This window comes from Cervus canadensis, chromosome 5 (genome assembly GCF_019320065.1).
Source record: "Cervus canadensis isolate Bull #8, Minnesota chromosome 5, ASM1932006v1, whole genome shotgun sequence".
Taxonomy (NCBI): Eukaryota; Metazoa; Chordata; class Mammalia; order Artiodactyla; family Cervidae; genus Cervus; species Cervus canadensis.
The window spans coordinates 93,091,866-93,112,228 of NC_057390.1; the positions used below are offsets into that span (position 1 = coordinate 93,091,866).

A 20,363-nucleotide genomic window follows, 5' to 3' on the forward strand; every position below is an offset into this window, starting at 1 on the left:
TGAGGTAGGGAGGGTTCCGACGCTGCTGTGGCTAGTACCACCACCAATACTGCTGCCTCCGTTGGGGCTTCTTATTTCTAACAGGGCACCCCTGAACTAGGACAAGTACGTGGAGATAGCGCAGCTATTCAGACACCTACCGGAGAAGGACTTGAAGTAGCTTTGTGACTACGTTTGTGACCTCCTCTTGGAAGAGTCAAATGTCCAGCCAGTATCAACACGAGTAACAAGAGGCACAGTCTCCTCCTTAGCTCAATACATTAGGAAAAGACAAAGGAAACCTATTGAAAAGATGGTTCTTCAGAGCCATTCTGCCTTAAAAGGATGTCAACCAGGAGCTGAGGGAAGAAAGTTTAAAGTTTTTAATCTCATCTGAATTATCTGCTGACTCTTTTTAAAAACTGTTTATTTGTTTATTTATTTATGTGGTTGCCTTGGGTCCTAATTGCAGCATGTGGAATCTAGTTCCCTGACCAGGAATTGAACCTGGGCCCCCTGCATTGATTGGGAGCCCAGTAATCTTAGCCACTGGGCCTCCAGGAAAGTCCCTGCCTATTTTTTTTAAAACCATCAGTCCTTTGTATGATTAGTTACAATATCCTAGCAACAAGTGAATTTTTTTAAAAGTACAGTTCAGATTTATTTCTGTCACTAGGCTGAATTAGCAGTGGTTTACTTGTTGATCTTTTGGAGAAAGTTGTCATGTGTTAAAGAGTTTATAATCAAGGCATTGTACAAATTTAGGCAATTTCATACTTAAACATGGGAAGGTCCCCTGGAGGAGGGCGTGGCAACCCACTCCAGTATTCTTGCCTGGAGAATCACCATGGACAGAGGAGCCTGATGGGTTACAGTCCATGTGGTTGCAAAGAGTCAGAGAGACTGAGCAACTAAGCACAGTACATATTTAAACATTCTAAAATAGCTTTCAAAAGCTATTTAAAACCTAGTTTGCTCCTGAATAAAAGTCTGCTTGGTTTTAAAACACAGAGCTGGAGAGAAAGCCTCTGGGTTTAAATGAGGGGAAGTATTAGGAAGCCCAGGTGGCTGTTGGTCTTGGCCACATTTGCCAATGAAACTACAACAATAAGGAAATTGATGTTTCGATTTCCATTTGCCTGACTCCTGTCACTAATTGTCAACTGATTCCAAACACAGAGAAGAGAGCAGTTTGATTAAAAACCTCCCAAAGCTTAGACAATTGTGAGGCAGGCTAGGATGTATGGGTCTGGCTAGCAGGAGGTTTTATTTTGTTTTGTTTTGTTTTTTTTAATTCTCTTGTTCTTCCTGGTCTTTACAAAGTATCTGGCACATAGAAAGTGCTCACTAAATATTTGCTGGGTAAGTTAAAGGTCACACTTTGGCCACCTGATGTGAAGAACTGACTCATTTGAAAAGACCGTCATGCTGGGAAAGATTGTAGGCGAGAGGAGAAGGGGACAACAGAGGATGAGATGGTTGGATGGCATCACCGACTCAATGGACGTGAGTTTGAGTATACTCTGGGAGTTGGTGATGGACAAGGAAGCCTGGCATGCTGCATTCCATGGAGTCGCAAAGAGTCAGGCATGACTGAGTGACTGAACTGAACTGAACTGAAGTTAAAGGTAATATAACAAAGATGCCAATAAGGAGCCTTCTTCAATGATGAATGTCTAAGCTAAAACAGAGAGAGTGGAAATGAAAAGGGGAAAGAGTGACAAGGGACTAAGAGACATGGTATAATTCTGGAAATATCCTCAAGTGCAAAATGGCATGTACCAGCTTATGCATTGCAGTTTATTAGTAGTAGCAAAGGTTTAAAACCATTTACCTAGCAAACTGGTTAAATAAAACATGGTGTGTCTACTCAGTGGAATAGTATGTAGCCAAAGGAAAAAATTACAGGGGCTCTTTTGGTACTGATTTGGAAAGATTGCCAAGGTACATTAAATGAAAAAATAACAAAAAGAATGGAATTATGAAGGGTTTACTACTAATGTATTTACCGAAGGCAAAAGGGAATATATGTTTTTCTTTCTTTGTAAATGCACACAGCGTCTCTGGCAGATACACACTAAACAGTAGAGGCTACTGGTGGGAAGAGGAAATGGGAGAGGGAGCGTGGGGCCAAGAGGGAGGAGAGGAGAGACTTTCTCTTGTATGGCCCTTTGGACTCTGTGAATTTTGAAGGAAGTGAGCTTTATCTCTTCAAAGAATGACATATAGAGTACCAGGTTAAGCTCCCTGTGACAACCTAGGTGGGTGGGATGAGGTGAGGAGTAGGAGGGAGGATTAAGAGGAAGGGGATATACATATACTTATAGCTCATTGACATTGTAGTACACCAGAAACCAACACAACATTGTAAAGCAATTATCTTACAAATAAAAATAAAATTTAAAAGGACACAAAAAATATACATGACTAAAAATTTTAAAAAAGAATGAAATACAAACACACACATACAAACATACACCAGTCAAAGGCAACACTGTGCAGGCCTGTACTGGGGCTTGGAGACTGATTAGATGTTGGATATGGGGGAAAATCTGGGTGATGACCCTGAACCTGAGCCTCAAGTGACCAGGAAGAACATGGCAGTGCTGCTAACCGAGGTGTGAGTGAGGAGTGGGAGTGAAGGTGCTTGGGGGCATGTTATGTTTTAGGGGCTCCCATGGGGTTCACAGAACCACTTCCAGCAGTTGGAAGTCAGAACTTGCAGTTGGAGAAAAAGATTTGAGTTGGAGGTTTGGTTTGGGTTAGCATAGAGGCAGTATTTGAAAGTGCAGGAGTAGTGAGGGCCCCAGGGAGATGAGTGGCCCGAATGGAAGGGAGAGGAACATGGGGCCTCACCTTTCAAGGGTGGGCTAAGGTTCAGCGCTGCCTTGCTGCTCTGTGTGATCCAAGTCAGGGAGGAGTATGGTGTCACTCTGCCAGGATGTCCTGGTCCTTTTCTGGGACCAGAAACTGCACCGCTGAGCTCCACATCCCCTGGAGGAACAATCACTAACAGCAATCATTTTTCCTCAAGGAGGTTATGCCATTACTAAAAATTTTATTCCTTTGACTATTCGCATTTTCTATTCTTTCAAATTTTACAGTCCTCAAGGGCCAGCAACCCATTTTTGGTGCTCACCTCATCTCAAAGTACAGTACAAAACACCATGAGGGTGCACTATAAATAGTGACTAGATAGTATGACTCTTTTTAATCATTGCTTATAAGAAGCAAAAGGAAATAGTTTAGGCTGCTGTGCCCTAAATTCACCTAAACTAACCCTCATTTTAATAAATCCCATTTGGCCTTGGATGGAGGCTGGTTGTTTTCCTGTCATCTCCTATATTAACTAATGTTCTTAGTTAGAATCCTTTTGCTTTCTATATTCTGTGAATTTGGTCTATCTGTTATTTTGCTTTCTTTGACGAACGTTTCCCCCTTACCCTCTCCACTCTCTCATCCTTGGTCTCAAAGTCTCATTTTTGTAGACCGTCTCAGGATCAGAGTACCTTGGTGAAATAAACATTTTAAAAAATCTTTCACAAATATAGTTTGACCTTAAAAGCACAGAGTAAGCTGCTTTTCTTCCAGTACATGGTCTGAATGTATCTGGAGAAAAACAGCACAAGTTAAGTATGGAGTGGCCACCTGATGCAAAGAGTCAGCTTGTTGGAAAATATCCTGATGCTGGGAAAGATTGAAGGCAAAAGGAGAAGGGGATGGCAAAGAATGAGATGGTTTGATAGCATCACCCACTCAATGGACATGAATGTGAGCAATTTCAGGGATAGTGGAGAACAGAAGAGCCTGGTGTGCTACAGTCCATGGGGTCATAAAGAATCAGACATGACTTACTGACTAAATAACAACAAGGGATCTAAATTGGTCCTAAAAAGTAGAATCGAATATAGAGGTCATTTTAAAAGCAGTGGGAGGAGCCTTCCCCCTCTCTTAGGTTATTTCAAGGCAAAATTCAGTCAGTTCCACAAGCATTTGCCTTTATATTTGAGACTAAGAATTTTTCACATACTGATATTGGCTATAAAGCAGATCAAGATACACCACCCCAAAAATGCTACTTTGGCATAAGGATTATTTTGAGCTGAAGGCAGCTGAGAAAAGGCAGATATAGGAGGAACTATCTGCCCTGCCCCATCTGCCTAAAAGCAGGGCATTAATTTCTCTATGTGAAGGTACCCCCTCCCCTCTCTTTACCAAGAGGAGAACACCCCTTGTTACCACACCCTTTGTTACCAGAGACAGAGATGGCACAAAGGTGAGTCTACATAAACAAACCTTTCTAATTAACCTTATCTATCATTGCTTTCCCCCATGTGGCTCCCTTCCCATGACTGACCCTCCCAGAAGCCCCAAATTTGGCCCCCTTTTTTATGTCTAGTCACTTCTCCACAATTTATCACCCTTTGTTAAAATGGTATATAAGTCTTTGAGTCTAACTGCTATTTTGGGTTTTCTTTTCTGTGCAGCCCTTGTGCATGTAAAATTAGAAACAAAATTTGTGCTTTTTCTTCTGTTCATCTGTCTTTTGTCAACCTAATTCACAGGCATCAGTTATAGAACATAGACGAGTAAAGGGAAAGTTTTTCCTCCCTAACTGCTATTTCTTAAAGTTAGAGCATTTTAGATCACAGGAGAGTCTGGCTTATCTCTGGATTTCCACAAAGAGACTTTTTTTCCTTCTTTGTGTTGTTCAAATGCACACACCTTCTTGCTAATGAAGGACATGGATGCACAACCTCTGTTTCTTCAAATAATTGTTGTGCTCAGACTATTCACCATGCTAATATGTGTTTTCTCTTTAAATCCAACAGCCCCATGAGGACTGTCCCATGTTTATCAGTATTTGTTGAATTAATTCATAAATCAAGCCCCATTTTACGGCTGTAGAACTAAGGGCCCCTGAAAGGCTGTTTCTTGCTGAAAATCAGGCAGTAAATTAATGGTGGGTTATTACAGGGCTGAGTAATATCAGGCAACCCTTATGCACGTGGAATTACTCTATACATACAGATGTTAATTTATTTAAATTTAGGATAACCGTTTCTTTTTTACTCTGTATAACAGTTTTAAGCAATTTCTTATTGTACTATAACTTACATGCAATAAAATGCAAGAATCTTAAGTTCACAATTGGATAAGTTTGACACTTGCAGCTGATCCACTTTGTAAAGTAACAGCATGATCTGTTGCACTTAATTCTATTACCTGTTGCTTGAAAGATGCCAACCACTAGACATAGGAAATGCCAGCCTCATTGTTAGCTAATGGCTAGTGAATGATGTCATAATGTATTCACTGTGATGGCCCCCACAGCATTTTCTTTGTTTGCTCAAATTACTGGCATTGTATTAACTTCTGAAGCAAATTTATTGAGATTAACTTGAGGCAACATTTACGGTATTTTCAGGTCTGACTCAGAAACGAATTTCACCAATATGCGGTATAATGCTGCTCACTTCCAGCAGCAGCCGACAGTGGCCTTGTGAGTACCTGGGGGTATCTCTTCCAGCCTGATCCTCGAGAAAGCTATGAAGTGGTCCCTGTGTTTGCCCTGCCTCTTCTCTGGGTACCTATCCGTATGGCTGGCCTCAGACCTCCTGTGTCACTTGCAGCCCCTTGCGAAGAAGAAAAATCCTAGGGGACCTGGTGGCTTTCTTCAGACATTTGAAGGGCTTTCCTGTGGAAGTGATCTTGTTTTATGTGGCCCCAAAGGATTGGCTGGCTGACTATTATTCACTCATTCATTCTTTCATAATTCAATAAAAACCCCACTAAGAGCTAATATCTGTGCCAGGTATTATGTAACACGTAAGGATTTTTGCACTGAACAAAACCAAGATAACCTGTCATTGTGGATGCTTGTATTCTAGTAGGGCTGGCAGATATCAATCCAGTATTCTCTTTGTATTAATAATTTCTAGTCTGGGGAGCAGGGGTGAAGTCCAGAAGAAGAAGCAGAAGAGGAGGCAGTTTGCAGAGACCTTTCCAGGTCCTAAGATGAGAAAGATGTTCAGCAGGCTAAAGGAAAGGAAGAAGGGCAGTGTGGCTGGATTGCTGAGATGGGGAAAGAGTGGGCCAGACAGGACCACTGACTGGGGTGTGGAAGTGATCATAAGGAAATAAGAAGTGAAGGGTGAAGACATCAGACCAACTGGTGGCAATTAAAATGTGATGGATTTCAATTCAATATAGAAAAAATAAAACTGTTTGACAGGGAGAATGGAGTGCCCTGGGGCATACTGTGTTTTTTTTTTTTATCGTTAATAGTGTGTAATGGGCTTCCCTGGTGGGCTTCCCTGGTGGCTCAGTGACAAAGAATCCTCCTGCAATGCAGGAGACGCAGGTTCGATCCCTGGCTTGGGAAGATCCCCTGGAGAAGGAAATGGAAACCCACTTCAGTATTCTTGCCTGGGCAATTCCATGGACAGAGGAGCCTTGTGGGCTCCAGTCCATGGGGTCGCAAAACAGTCAGACACGACTCGGAGACTAAATAATAACAACGACGATAGCATGTAATTGAGACTTGTTAGCTATATTTCAAGTATCTGTTAGAGAATATACTACCATAGGTGGCAGGTTGGACACCAACTGATCCTTGAGTCTCTGGACCTGGAAGTCTCTGGACATTTTTGGAAGTCTCTTCCACCCTAAAATTATATGTTGAGGTGGCCAGAAGACTGACGAGGCTATTATAGGGATCTGGACATCAAATAGTGAGGACCCATGAGATGGAAGGACTTGGCTGGCTGAGTATGAGAGATGATCACTGATGAAATGTCCAGCTGTAGGAGAATGGAGGATCAGTGGGATACTGACACAGTCGGAGGCTACATAGCACTGTGAGTCAATGACTAGAGTTATGGCTCTCAAAGTGTACAAACCTCAAAAGCAAAGTGTTCAAAGAAGCTAGTTGCAGGGAGATAGTCATGGTTTGATATATAAGTGTATAAAATTTAAAGTCATGCTAAACAATACTGCATATGGTTTATGACTACATGGTACAAATGTCAATGATAAGTAGGAAGTATGAACCAAATTGTTTAATCAAATTGTGTCAAAGGAGAGAGAGATGAAAATGAGATCAAGGAGAGGTACACAGGGGTTTTCAGTGTATCTATAATGTTCATGATATTCATTTTTCTGCATCTTAAACTATTTCATAGCAAAACAAATTAGAGAAGAAATCCAGGTGAGTCTGACATACAGCTAGGTTTGAGAACCGGAATCAAGTGCTTCTCAAAGTTCAACGTGCATTTGAATCCTCAGGAGATCTTGTTAAAATGCTGATTTTGTCTCATTAGGTCTGGGGTGGGGCCTAAGAGTCTGAATTTCTAACCAACTCAGGGAAAACTGTCATTCTAATAGCGAGGATGGGAGATTTCCATTCTCTAGGATTCCCGCTAGCCGAGGTACTGCTCAGAAATGCTGCTCTGGACAGCATGCCTGCCTTCAGAGTCTGGGTACAGCTGGAGGCACAGTTTGGCAATATCAGAAGAGAAGCTTTGAGAACCTAGGGAGACAGACTTTGGAGGGATTTCCCCAAAGAAGTTAAATCTGCAGGTGATCAAAGCATGTCTGCAGCAACATATGTTGTCTGATGGCTTTTTCTTCTTAAATGAGTTTCTGTTTAACGCTTTGTGGTCATGCACATATAGGTGTCCTGTGGAGCAGTGTTTCCCAAACCAAATTATACTCAGCGGGAAATCCCTTCAGCCTTGACCTTATAAGAAGGAAGCCAAGGTCACTAGAGAGTGGAGAGGGAGGGAGCAGACGTGTGGACATTACACTTTGTGGGAATCATTTGTAGGTAGCAGCTCCCAGGTTTCTGGATGGTGGGTCTTTTAAAAAATTAATTAACTTTTGGTTGTGCTGGGTCTTCGTTGCTGTGCAGGCTTTCTCTAGTTGCAGTGAGCAGGGGCTACTCTCTAGTTGTGGTACGTGGGCGTAGTTGCTCTGGGGTATGTGGAATCTCTGGGGATCAAACCCATGTCTCCTGCATTGGCCGGCAGATTCTTATCCACTGTGTCACCAGGGAAATCCTGGATGGTGGGGCTTGAGCTGAGCAGAATGACAGGCCTTCAGGCTTCTGCTCTGTACACCCACATCCCAAGATGACATATGCTACTTAAGAAGGGGACAAAGGGGACTGTTGTACAAGTTACCAGCTTTGCTACACATAGGTGTTATGTGCTTGCACACTTTTTGTTCCTGTGAAGTCCAGCGCCCTTTATATTTTCCCACTGAACCGTAAGTGCTATGACTATGCGGACCACACATCTTAGGTTTAGCACCTGACCCAGTACCTGGTACGTCATAGATGCTCAGGAACTGTTTATGGGATGAGTGAAAGAATTTCAACTCAGATACAGGTGTTTTTAAATTTAACCTTTTTATTTTGAAAGCATCATAGATTCTTATAACGTAGTTATCAGAAAAACACAGAGAGATTCCAGGTATCCTTTCCGCAGTTTCCCCCAGTGGTGACATCTGGCATAATAACATTAGTGCAGGATCAGTCACAACCAGAACATTGTCACTGATACAATCTGCTGGCCTTAGATTTCCCTGGTGTCACATGCAATCTTATCATGTGTAGGTTCATTTATTTATCATCACAGATGACACAGAATGGCTCCATCACCACAGAATCCCTTAGGCTACCTTTTTATAACCCACCTCCCTCCTCTATAATTTTCAAGAATGTCCTGTAATGGGATCACAGCAGTATGTAATCTTTTGGCGTTGGCCCTTTCCACTCCGCATGACTCCCTGGACATCATTCAAGCTGCTGCATCTGTCAGTGTTGTGTTCCTTTTCTGGGCTGAGGGATATTCCAGTGTGTGCATGCACCACAGGTTCTTTATCCATTCACCCTTCCAAGGATTTCCCGGCTTTTTCCAGTTTGGGGCTATCATGAATAAAGCTGCTATGAACATTTGTATATAGGTATTTTTGAATATATTTTTTCATTTATCCGGGATAAATGCCCAAGAGTGCAAGTGCTGGGTCATATGGTAACTGCATGTTTAATGTTATAAGAAACTGCTAACTGGTTTTCAGAGAGGCTTGGCTTACCTTGCACATTCCCACCCAGAGTTTGTGAATGGTCTGGTTGCTCTGCGTCTTTGCCAGTGTTTGGTGTGGTTGCTGTTTTTTAGTTAGAACTCCAAGGGCACTGGTAGAGGTCATTATTGAAAGGAAACTTGCAGTGAATTACCACAAGACTTTAGTAATAGCGGAGAACCCAGTAAGTTCTGGGGACACCTGTCTATGTCCAGAAACTTAGTGGGCACATAAATACTGTAGGAGGAATGCATTTCAGAATATTACAGAAATGAAGATTAAAGTGAGAAAGATGGCTGAATAGTGGTGGAAGTAGCATCAAATATACCCAAAGAAATGTCAGAGTATCCAATGGCAGATGGACGGTGGAAGAAGCAAAGGGGAAGGGGGCAGGAACCCACCTGCGTTCAGCAAGAGCAAGGGCCAGCAGAAGTGAAGTGAAAGCCACTCAGTCGAGTCTTTGTGACCCCGTGGACTGTAGCCTGCCAGGCTCCTCTGTCCATGGAATTCTCCAGGCCAGAATACTGGAGTGGGTAGCCGTTCCCTTCTCCAAGGGATCGTCCCAACCCAGGGATGAAACCCAGGTTTCCCACATTGCAGGTGGATTCTTTACCGTCCGAGCCACCAGGGAAGCCCTAAGAGGTTATCATTAATTCATAACTCATTCATGCAACAAGTGTTCATGGAGCAGCCTGCTCTGAACCAGGCACATGGGGCATGGTCACGACCAAGGTAGGTCAGGGCCCAACAGTTAGAATAGCCAGCTTTTATTTATGTGTCAGATGTGCTGAGCCCCATTTGATATCTTTTAATCCTCCCACAGAAACAGATTATTTTAAGCCCATGTTATAGATGAGGAAACAGGCTCAGAGAGGATAAGTAACTTGCCAGGGGCCACAGAGCTGTTGTGCCATGGAGCTGACATTCAGATTCAGGCATGTCTGACCAGTTTATGATTGGTGGAGTTCGCTAATGGATGTTAAACTTAAGATCAGGAGCACGTGATGCTGGGAACCCAGAAGCTCAGTGCGGGGGACAGGATGCTATCTGGAGCAAGAATCCAGGGTCTTAGATTTTTCTGAGACCCTAACACTCCAGAAATCCTCTTGCTTACTTCCTACTTCCTGGTGTCTGAAATCTTTTCAGAAGAGGACAAGATTCTTCCATTTCATCATTAGAAGTTAATGTATAATTGCAGCTCTGCTTTTTTGTGTCATTATCTCCAGGAGAGACAACTGCTCCCTTACGTGCTGTAAGCTATTCTAGTACCTGTTGTTAGGAGGCCTTGCGCTCCATCCAAGCCTCAGTCTATCAGCTGGAACATTTTTCAGCTCCTCTGTCCCTCAAATAGGGGGATCCCTTCCATCTGTCTATTACTATCTGTTTATCGAGGGGTTGGAGGTGGTGCCCTGGCACTCCTGACATTGAGCTCTGCTGTTGGTAAGCTGTTGCTTTTCACTATTTCTTTCAGCTGATCCAGGAAGAATCTCGTTCTCCTGTTGGCTTTAACCCTGCCAGCAGGGCTGGAGATGACTGAGGCCTGGATTAGTGGGGTCTGGCCAGTCGTTAGGCTCAGTCACTAATCTTTGGGTCACTTGAATAAGGAACTATATCGCTGAGTTTCAGCTTCCTCTTTTTTCCCCCCTTTTTCAGTTTCCATAACATTTATTCTTCGCAGGGGATTGTCCTGCTTTCCAGGATCCTGATTTACATAATGGTCATTTCTCTAGCCTCTGTGTGGGGCTGGAAATCTTTGCTCTCATCCCAGGCCTTCTTTAGAGATGTAACATGATGGTCCTCAGCTCTGTTCATGCTTGCAAAGTGTGATCCAGCATCCTCATATGTTAATTTGCTAAAACAGAATTTCTATTTAGAGCCAGACCACCTTGCCTGTGAGGAACTTGAACCCACTGGTTCTTTTTTGCACCTGCCTGTTCTGGTGACCTGCTTTCGGGCCCAAGTATTTTCTAGGTGAGGTCGCACTGCTAGGCCAACACTTTCAGGGAGGGGATGGTCTGCTGAGCTGCGATGCTGCCCTCAGCCCTGCCCTAGGGGACTGCTTGGCCCCAGATCTCCAGTTTCACCACAGGGGGAAAAAAAACAGGCATCTTGTTTTAAGTTCTTTAAAAGTTATTAATAGTAATCATGTATGCTGCAGCTGCTTTCCAGGACTCTCTAACAACCAGAGAAGAGTTCACACTAATAAAAAGAGCAATAATAATAGCTAACATTTATTGAGTAGTTTTCATGTAATAGATATTATGCCTAGAATAAACTTTTATCTGCTCTTTTTAGTTTATTCTGTATAACCCTGTTATATAAGTGATATGATCAGCCACATTTTATACACATGGGAACTAATGCCCAGGGGGTTAAGAACCCATGTCTGTGACTGAGGCCCTTGCCCTGAGGCATTATGTGACACCTCCTCCCATTCAGGGAAAACTTGATCAAGGCCTTGTCCTTCCTTATAAAAGTGCCACAGAATGGCTAACAGGTTTCCCAGGGATTCCAGAGTCATCTGGAAGAGCAGTATTTTTCAAAACACTGTCTGTGAACCACCTGCATCAGAGTTCCCACCACGGCTTATAAAAATCTCAGTCAGGCTGAATCACAGCCTCTGGGAAAAGGGCCAGGGAATCTGCATTTCTAGAAAGCTCCCCCAGGGATTCTGATGGACTCTAATAAACACTGCTATTTTCATTGGCATCCTAATCACAGTTTATGGGTAGAGCTGACACCAGCAAAAGGGATTCGTGCATCTGTGGGCAGGGGTTGGGCAAACTTTCTGGGAAGGGCCAGAGTGTAAATGATTTGGGCTTTGCAGGCTCTGCAGGTCTCTATTGCAAGTCCTCAGCTCTGCCATTGAAACATGGAAACAACCACAGACAGCCTGTCACGAGAGGGTATGACTGCATCCCAATAAAGCTTAGTGTTCAAAAACAGGCAGAGGAGGCCACAGTATGCTGACCTCAATAGTCATCCTGGCCCACCAGCCCTCTGACAACCCCTTTTTTATGGGGCTTCTTTTTTTATTTTTTAATTGGAGGAAAATTGCTTTACAATGTTGTGTTGGTTTCTGCCATATGACAGTGCGAATCAGCCATAATTATACATGTATCCGCTCTCTCTTAAGCCTCCCTCCCCTCCCCCATCCCACTCCTCTAGGTCATCACAGAGCACCAGGCTGGGCTCCCTGCATTATATTGCAACTTCTTACCAGCTATCTATTTTACACAGGATAGTGTATATAGGATAGTGTATATATGTTGATGCCCCACTGTGTCCACAAGTCCATTCTCTATATCTGCATCTCTGTATCTCCATATCTTCCCTACAAAAAGGTTCATCAGTACCATTTTTCTAGATTCCATATATATGCATTAATATATGGTATTTATTTTTCTCTTTCTGACTTACTTCACTCTGTATAACATGTTCTAGGTTCATCCACTTCGCTAGAACTGACTCAAATTAATTCTTTTTCATTGTATATATGTACCATACCTTCTTTATCCATGCATTTGTAGATGGGCACCTAGGTTGCTTCCATGTCCTGGCTATTGTAAATAGTGCTACAGTGAATACTGGGCTAAATGTGTCTTATAGTATTGTAGCTTTCTCAGGATGTATGTCCATTAGTGGGATTTCTGGGTCATATGGTAGATTTATTCCTAGTTTTTTAGGAATCTCCATACTGCTCTCCATAATGGCTCTATCAGTTTACATTCTGTGGGACTTATTCTTACAGTACTTTCTGATACCTGTGGAAAGCTATATCCATGAAGATAAAATCACCTGTTGTAACAGATAAACCTTGAATCTTTGTGACTTAAAGCAGTACAAGTTCTGTCCTCTCATCTCACAGCCCAGTGAGGGTGTGTCCACTTGGGTTCTTCATTTAGGGACCTGGGCTCCTTCATTGTGTAGCTTCACCCGTCTTGGTTCTCACAGCCGTCCTCAGAGCCAGTGGACGAGGAAAGAGAGCCAATATTATTCATGGGAAACCTGGATAGGCCTGGTCTGGAAGAGGTGCCCCGCATTTCTACCCACATTTTACTGGCCAGAATTCTCATTGCGTGGGGTCCTTAAACAGCAATTTCTCAAGGCTGTGAGGCCCTTGGTCTCAAGATTCTCTCTAGTCCCTTCTATCTTTGCTTGAAATCCATCCACATCTAACCTGGGCTCATCTCTTCCTTGTAAAAAGCCTTGCTAAGGTCAGTCAGTAGGAGCCAGTGCACAACCTCACTCTGACCTGTCCAGCCACGTTCCTTAGAGCTGCAGGCTCAGAAGGCACAGATCTACCTTCTCAGTTACTGTAGGTGCGAGTTTTATCACCTGGTTTGCTACTGTATAACCGAGATCCCATCTCTGTAGGCTCTGAGACCATTTCCTTCCTGGCTGCTGCCTGCCTGTGAAGCCTGTACCACATATTTTAGGTTGTTGCCATGGTAGCACCCCAGTGCAAGATACCAGCTTCTATACTAGTCCAGGTAGCACGGAGGCTTCACCAGGTAACCCAACTGTGTGTGATGAACAACTAAATGTTTATTTCTTGCTCACATCACATTCTAATACAGATATTCTTGGAGGCATGACCTTCCATTTGGTCATTCAGAGACCTGGTTTTTTTCCATCTCGAACCCCTGCCTTCCTATGGGTCCTTGTGGTCCGCTCTTGCTGGCCATGGGGAAGCCAGGCAGGCTTCCCGGGGGAGCCCACAGGCACATCACTTGGGTCTGTATTCTCTTGGCCAGAAATCAGTCACATGGTCACACTCCCTGAAAGAGGGGCTAGGAGATGTAGTCCAGCGACAAGCCCCAGAGGAAAGGAAGGAGGTTTTGGCATGCATGTAGCCATATCTGCTTCTTGGGTCAGAACTGTCTGGACTGATGGAGTGACGTCTAGGGGCTTATCAGGGAGAAGGTCAATAGGCAGCCTGCCTCAGTGATCACTAGGGGCACTATCAGGCAGCAGCTAGTGAGATCTGAAAGATGTGCGAATATCTTCCCTAAGACAACAAATGTTTACTGCGTGTCCATTCTGTGCCTAGCAGTGGGCCAGACTCTGGGGACCTGGAGGAGAACCAAGCTCCTCTTAGAGCTCTGGGTGGTCCCCCTAAACACAACCCTTGTGCTGGATGCCAAGGGGCAGGGAGTTGGGGGGGGGGTGTGGGTTTTCTACTATGGCTGGTTTGAGTGCCTCCTGTAGCCCTAGAAATGCCTCCCTTTCCGTTGTGCGTGGCCCTGCCATCAGCAAGCACCGTCTCTGCGGTGTACTGGACGAAATGTAATTAGAAGGGGAAAAGGGCAGCCCACAGCAGATATTCTGTTTATCTCTCTCAGTTGTTTTCCTAGGACATCGTCTGCCCTCTCTGAGGCTTCTAAGGAGGCAGTTGCTCCAGATGTAGGGTCATCACCCTGTTTTGTGTTTGTTTCTGGCTGTTGGCATTGGCAAAGCTAGGGAGCTGGCACTGTCTCGGAACCCCCTCTGTGGTGCCGAGGGTGGCACGGGGAGGGGCCCAGATCCCCACATCCTTACTCTTTTCATGTTTTTGGGCATTTGGGTTAGAAACTGCTGCTGCTGCTTCTGTCGATGACTGAGTCGTGGACCCAACTTAACTGAAGCTGTTGGCTGAGGTCCAGGCAGACAGCTCTCAGTCAGCCACCATTGAGCATCAGTCAGCTCTGTGCCCGACCCCGTCCCAGAGTGTGGATATACCCCTCACAGGATCCCACTTGCTCTCGGTAACTCAGGGCCGCTGGAGAAGGATCTTTAAACTGTTATGTAAGGCAACAGCAATATTCTCCAGGAGGATTTTCAAAAAGGGCTAAGAAAATGGGCGTAGAGGACATAGCTAACCCTGGAGCAGGCCATGGAGGGAAGCTTTTACATCTCTTTCAGAGATTTTTCGGTAGAAAGTCATGTCACTAGCAGCAGGAAGGTAGCCTGGGTAAGTACCTAGGACACCCTTCCAAGCTGCCTTCATTAATTTGTTGCACAGTTTCTTCTAAGACAGTGAGGACTACAAAAGGTTAAATCTCTCCTATGCGATGAACTCAGCCTTCCCCGTGAAATGGAGGAAGCAGAATACCATTAGACTCTCTAATCTCATTTCTCTCATGCTGTCCTTCTTGGAGCCTATCAAACAGTGTCCTGGCAGAGAGTCAGTTCTGTGGCCGCGAAGCATCAGAGTCAGTCTCTTTCTGAACATGCCAGAAGGGCTGTAATTTAGAAAATGTAGCCTACCTTTTAAGGAAGGATGAAAAGGTACTAAATGCACCTTTCTTTGCATGTTAACTCCCAAATATTTGGGATATATTAAATGTGTCATTCCTGGGGAATTTTATTTTCTGTTTTATTAGAGTTGTTTGCATGACATATTAGAACAGAGCTTATTAAAACTGTTTGTATTTGTGGATCTCTGGTGGTTTCATGAGTACTGCTCAGAGCCCTTTCTGTACCAACTATTCAATAAGATATGTGTCTTTTGAGTGTGTAACTGTGCATTCAAGATGCAAATGCAGTAACAATTTTGCCCTTGTTTTAATTGCTTTTCCTCAACGGCACATGTGATTTTTCTTATCTGATTTAAGCATTTCTTAAGGGGAGGGGGTAGGAAAGTATTAGCTACTACCACATAGAAAAAGCTAAATATACTTGGATGTTAGATTTTGAGATTTTTCTGTTAGTCCTAGTCTTTTTCTATATTGTGATGTTGTCATAAATTAAAGGGGAGGGGGATGGGGCCTACCAGGATTTTGAAGTTTTTTTTTTTCCTCCTATTTAAAGTTTATGTCTCCTAGATAGCATCCCATAATGCTGGTTATTTTTATGCAGAATATTTGGGACAAAGAGGCTCTCTTTAAACGAAAGATAATTGCAAGCTTTGTCCCTTGCCTCAAGTTTACTGCAGGGTTTCTCTCCCCTCTGGTTATACAGAAATGAAATTATAAACCACCAGTAGCCTGGGAAATGTCAATCGATTCCAAATGACTAAATATTTAATTCAATCATTGCCTATACCTCCAAGGATGACTCGGGTGTTTTTCTTCTTACTGAGGGCTCCATGAAAGCCGGGCTCTGCAATGGCTGCTGAGGACTGTGTCTGTTGCAAGGAGGCTCCCCTGCAGTGAGGAGCTGGGCAAGCCTGTTCCATAGCAGCCCTTTTTGCAAATGGTAGTGGATTTTTGCAGAAGGTTTGTGGCCAGATCGCTATGTATAATACTGATGAAGCATTTTTGTTCCAGCTCTGTCTCGGAAGACCTAGGCTGTAGACGTGGGGATTTCAGTAGGAAACATTATGGATCTGTGGAGCTGGTAAGTTTACACTGTCTGTTCAGTGGTAGTACATTGATTTCGATTTAGAGAGGATCGCCAAGCTCTTCAGATCTTTTGTTGTATATTTACTGTTAGACCATGTGGGTACAGTATAAGCACTGGGTGGAAATGAATGACTATTGAAAGGCTGTAATAATAATTTGATCATCTTTATCTGTTGTGTTTTTACTGTTACGTACTTTTAATCTGTGTCTTTCAGTGTGTTAAAAATATGTTGTGGCTTGGTATTTTTCTCTGTTCATGGTGTTATGTAATTAAATAAAATGATTTATGTATTAGGAAAGGTAGCATTTAGCTTTTATGTTATCTTGTTCCTAAAAGTTTCTAAATCTAGTTTTTGAGGTTTAAATATTATTGTAATACATATTCCAATTTTTCTGTACCCTTGCTCTCTGGGTATGTGATAGGAGTTAGAATACCTATGAGCTCTTTTTTTTCCCCTGTTACAAGTATATGTGTTGGACTAGATAAATGACTGTGATAGGTAATAGATATCTGGATTGAAAATATTCATATTTTTCTTAATGAGAGAGATTGGGGTTTGCGTTATGATTTTTTAAAAAGGGTATGCTTTCGTTTTAAAAGAGGCACAGTGAAGATATATCATAGCCTCAATTTTTTTTTTATCATAGCCTCAACTTTTTAAAAGACAGAATTTTGAGTTTTTTCCTCAGTTGATTGGAAATTTGAACGAATTTTTGGGAAAATGTGCTCATAAAATTCTCTGGTTAATATTTAACTATTAAAAACATTAAATTTATTATTTCTGCCTATTTACAAAAACTGAGTCGATGGGATCCATTTGTAAAGTATTAATATAAGCTGCATTAATTGCAGGGTTTAAGAAGTAGAAAAATTTATGTACCAGAATCATGTACAAGTAGCATTCTACTTGAATTCAAGTATATATTACAGGTTTGACTGTGTACCTGACCCAGGTATATTCTTGGAAATATGCATTAAGTGAAAGATTTGGTCCTTGTTTTTAAGGCTCCTACTGTCCTCCTCCTGGGCAGATAAGATACATAATATATCTAAAGAATGAATTTAGTCACATAAAAGACCTCCTGGGTGACTTGGTTGGTGTGTGTACTATGTCAGTCACTGGTGATACCATGCCAGCTCAGACCACCACCTCTACTGAAGAAGCGTGTGCATAACTAATTCAGAATTGGTAAATATTGTGAGAGGCGCACGATGGGGCCTGGTGAGGGTTGGGAGAAGGAGGGAGCAACCCCTTCTGGCTAGGCATCTTGGGGAAGCAGCCTGGAAGGCCTTCTGGAGGCTGTGGGATGTGAGTTGGCGACAAGGAAGATAGACAGAGGATATTTGCAAACAGCATGATTCTTGGCAACGATGATTTGAAGGGCAATGAGCACATGTTCCTGCCCAGCAGAGAGTATAAGGCTAAAGGGCTAAGTGGTTACACAGCGAGTATGCTTTGAAATCAGACAGGCCTGACCTCATATACCAGTTCCCTTACTTATTATCTCCGTAAACATTGCTGAACCTCAGTGGTGCCTAAGAGTTTGTGCTTGGAAGTCATTCTTGTTCCAGCATTTACTAGTTGTATGATTGGCCTTAGTTTTCTCATCTATGAAATGGGGTTTATTAGTATTATCTATTTTATAGGGTTGTCAGGAGGACTGTATGAGATGATGCACAGAAGCACAGTCCCTGTTAACTAACCATAGTGGGAAAGATGAAATTTGATAGCACAACTAGGATGTTGACTCTCAGGTGAAGACTTTGAACCTGATCTAATAAGTAGTATGGCGCTCTTATAGTGAGAGTGGTGTTTGGGGGAGACAACATAGGTGTGTAGGATGGACCCTTTGTAGACTTGTGGAAATCACAGAATATCACACTGGGAAGATACATGAGAGAAGTGCTTTCAAGCTTGAACAGGCATCAGAATCACCTGGTGAACTTTCTAAAACAAATTGCTGAACCCCATCCCCAGAGTTTCAAATTCCGTAAGTTGGGGTTAACTCAGAGTTTTCATTTCTAACAAGTTCCCAGTTGTTCCCATAATGTTGATGCCACTGTTGCCAGAACCACCTTTGGAAAAACCCTGCTTTACAGAATCCCCAACTGGTCATCCGTTATCCCCAGCTGGATGAGGCAGCTCATTGACCAGCTCAGTTTTGTGTGTATGTATGTGTTTATAACTGACTTTTTAAATATTTAAAGTAAATTTTAAATACATTTAAAAATTCTATGTATAATTTCACCATCTTGCAGCAAGCATTTGCCTCTGCTTTTGATATCTTCCAACTTGTATAGCTATAAATGCCATTTCTACATGGTTGTAATCAAATTATATATTTACTTTCGCATGCCTCCTTTTTCATTTAACTGTGTTTTATAAGTATCTTCTTATAATGTAGTTACCATTTTAATTCATGTGTGATAGATAGACCAGTAAGGTGATCAACAATGATCTGTGGAACAATTTTCCCCCTTTTGTAAAATCAGGTCATTTCTAGTTTTCTCAAGTTGGAAATGACATATGCTAAAGGTTAAAAAGCTTCAGGAGGTGGTTGAGGGATAGGGAGGGCTGGTGTGCTGCAGTCCATGGGGTCGCAAAGAGTCAGATATGACTGAGGGACTAGACAACAACAACAGAGGTTGCAAGGGTTGGGAACGATGCAGTGAGCAAGTTCCAGTTTTGCCGTGTGAGGATCTCTTGAGATTCTGACTCCAGTGTTTTAAGGAAGGAGATGTTTTCTCCCATCTATGAACACAGAGTATTATCAAATTAAAAGCCATATTGTGTGTCCTATGTTCGTGAGAAAGCCAGTTCAATTTTTCTTACACTTGGTTTGATGAATATTGTTGGGAACCCAGTTGATCTTAGGTGTTTATGGAGGGGTCCTTGGGATTCTGTAAAACCGAAATTTTAGCATAAACTTCTTCTGATGTTCAGGGAATTAGCTAGAAGTCCTTGTGAAGAGTGGAATTGACCATTCAAATCAGCAATGAGAGGGATGCAGGGGCTTGGTTCCCTAGGTTTCAGTTGGGTATACATTTGGTGAGAGACCATGGCACTCAGACACCTACTCTACAGACTCACGGGTGAGTTTCTCAGCCCTAATTCAACAGCTGTGGGTCGAAGGCTGCTACCATGGGGCAGGCATGATGCCCGACACTGAGGGGGGAGGAAAAAGCCAACTGCTCTGCTCTCCTGGAGCTGGAGGTAGTCTGGCTTTAGAATCCAGTGGCCTCAAACTTTGAGGTTCCAGGCTGCATCTTAGCTGTGTTCCCTGCCTGAATCAGGGATGGTTTCCTTGCAAGGGACGGAGATCCACTCAGTCCAGCTCCAATGTAAGGTAATTCACAGAAAGGGTGTGGGAGAATCTCGCCGGAAGGTACTGCAGGAAGCACAGCTGGGCTGCATGTGACTGGGAAGCCATCAGGCAGCGCTTCTCTTTTCTCTCGGCCCCTGTGGTTTCTCAGCTTCGCTTTGCTCTGCGTGTCAGTACCAGTCTCCCTCTGCACGCCAGCTTCCGCGACAGCACAGTTGCCTCTCTCCAGTCCATTTTCTCCCAGCAGCGGTGTTTGTTTTTTTTTTTTAAATACTTCTTTTTATCATGGTGAAATATTCACAAAATAAAATTTACCATTTTTAAGTGTACAATTCAGGCCCATTATGTATATTCGCCAGGTTATGGAACCATCCTCACTATCTACTTTCAGAACATTTCTCATCATTCCAGATAGACACTGTACCATTAAACAATGACTCCCCATTCCGCCTGCTCCCTGGCAACCTCTGCTTTATCTTTTGTCTCAATGAATTTGCCTATTCTATGTGGAATTATACACCTTTTGCCCTTTTTTGTCTGATTTATTTCAATATTTTCAGGGTTTATCTATGTTGTTACATATATCAGAATTCCATTCCTTTTTCTGGCTGAATAATATTCCATCATATATATATTCCATATATACCACAT

At 42.9% G+C, this 20,363-nt stretch overlaps 1 protein-coding gene across 4 annotated transcripts in view; it reads left to right on the top strand.

The window, feature by feature from the left end:
* GARNL3 (GTPase activating Rap/RanGAP domain like 3) overlaps window positions 1-20,363 on the top strand; it is a 159,070-nt gene that overhangs the window by 26,759 nt on the left and 111,948 nt on the right. For 3 of the 4 annotated variants that reach the window (XM_043469599.1, XM_043469601.1, XM_043469600.1), the window contains one exon: window positions 16,314-16,383. In XM_043469599.1, the coding sequence (XP_043325534.1) occupies window positions 16,314-16,383 (70 nt within the window). Of the gene's footprint in view, window positions 1-14,992; window positions 15,334-16,313; window positions 16,384-20,363 lie in introns of those variants that run through there. The other variant, XM_043469602.1, reaches the window with a different exon arrangement.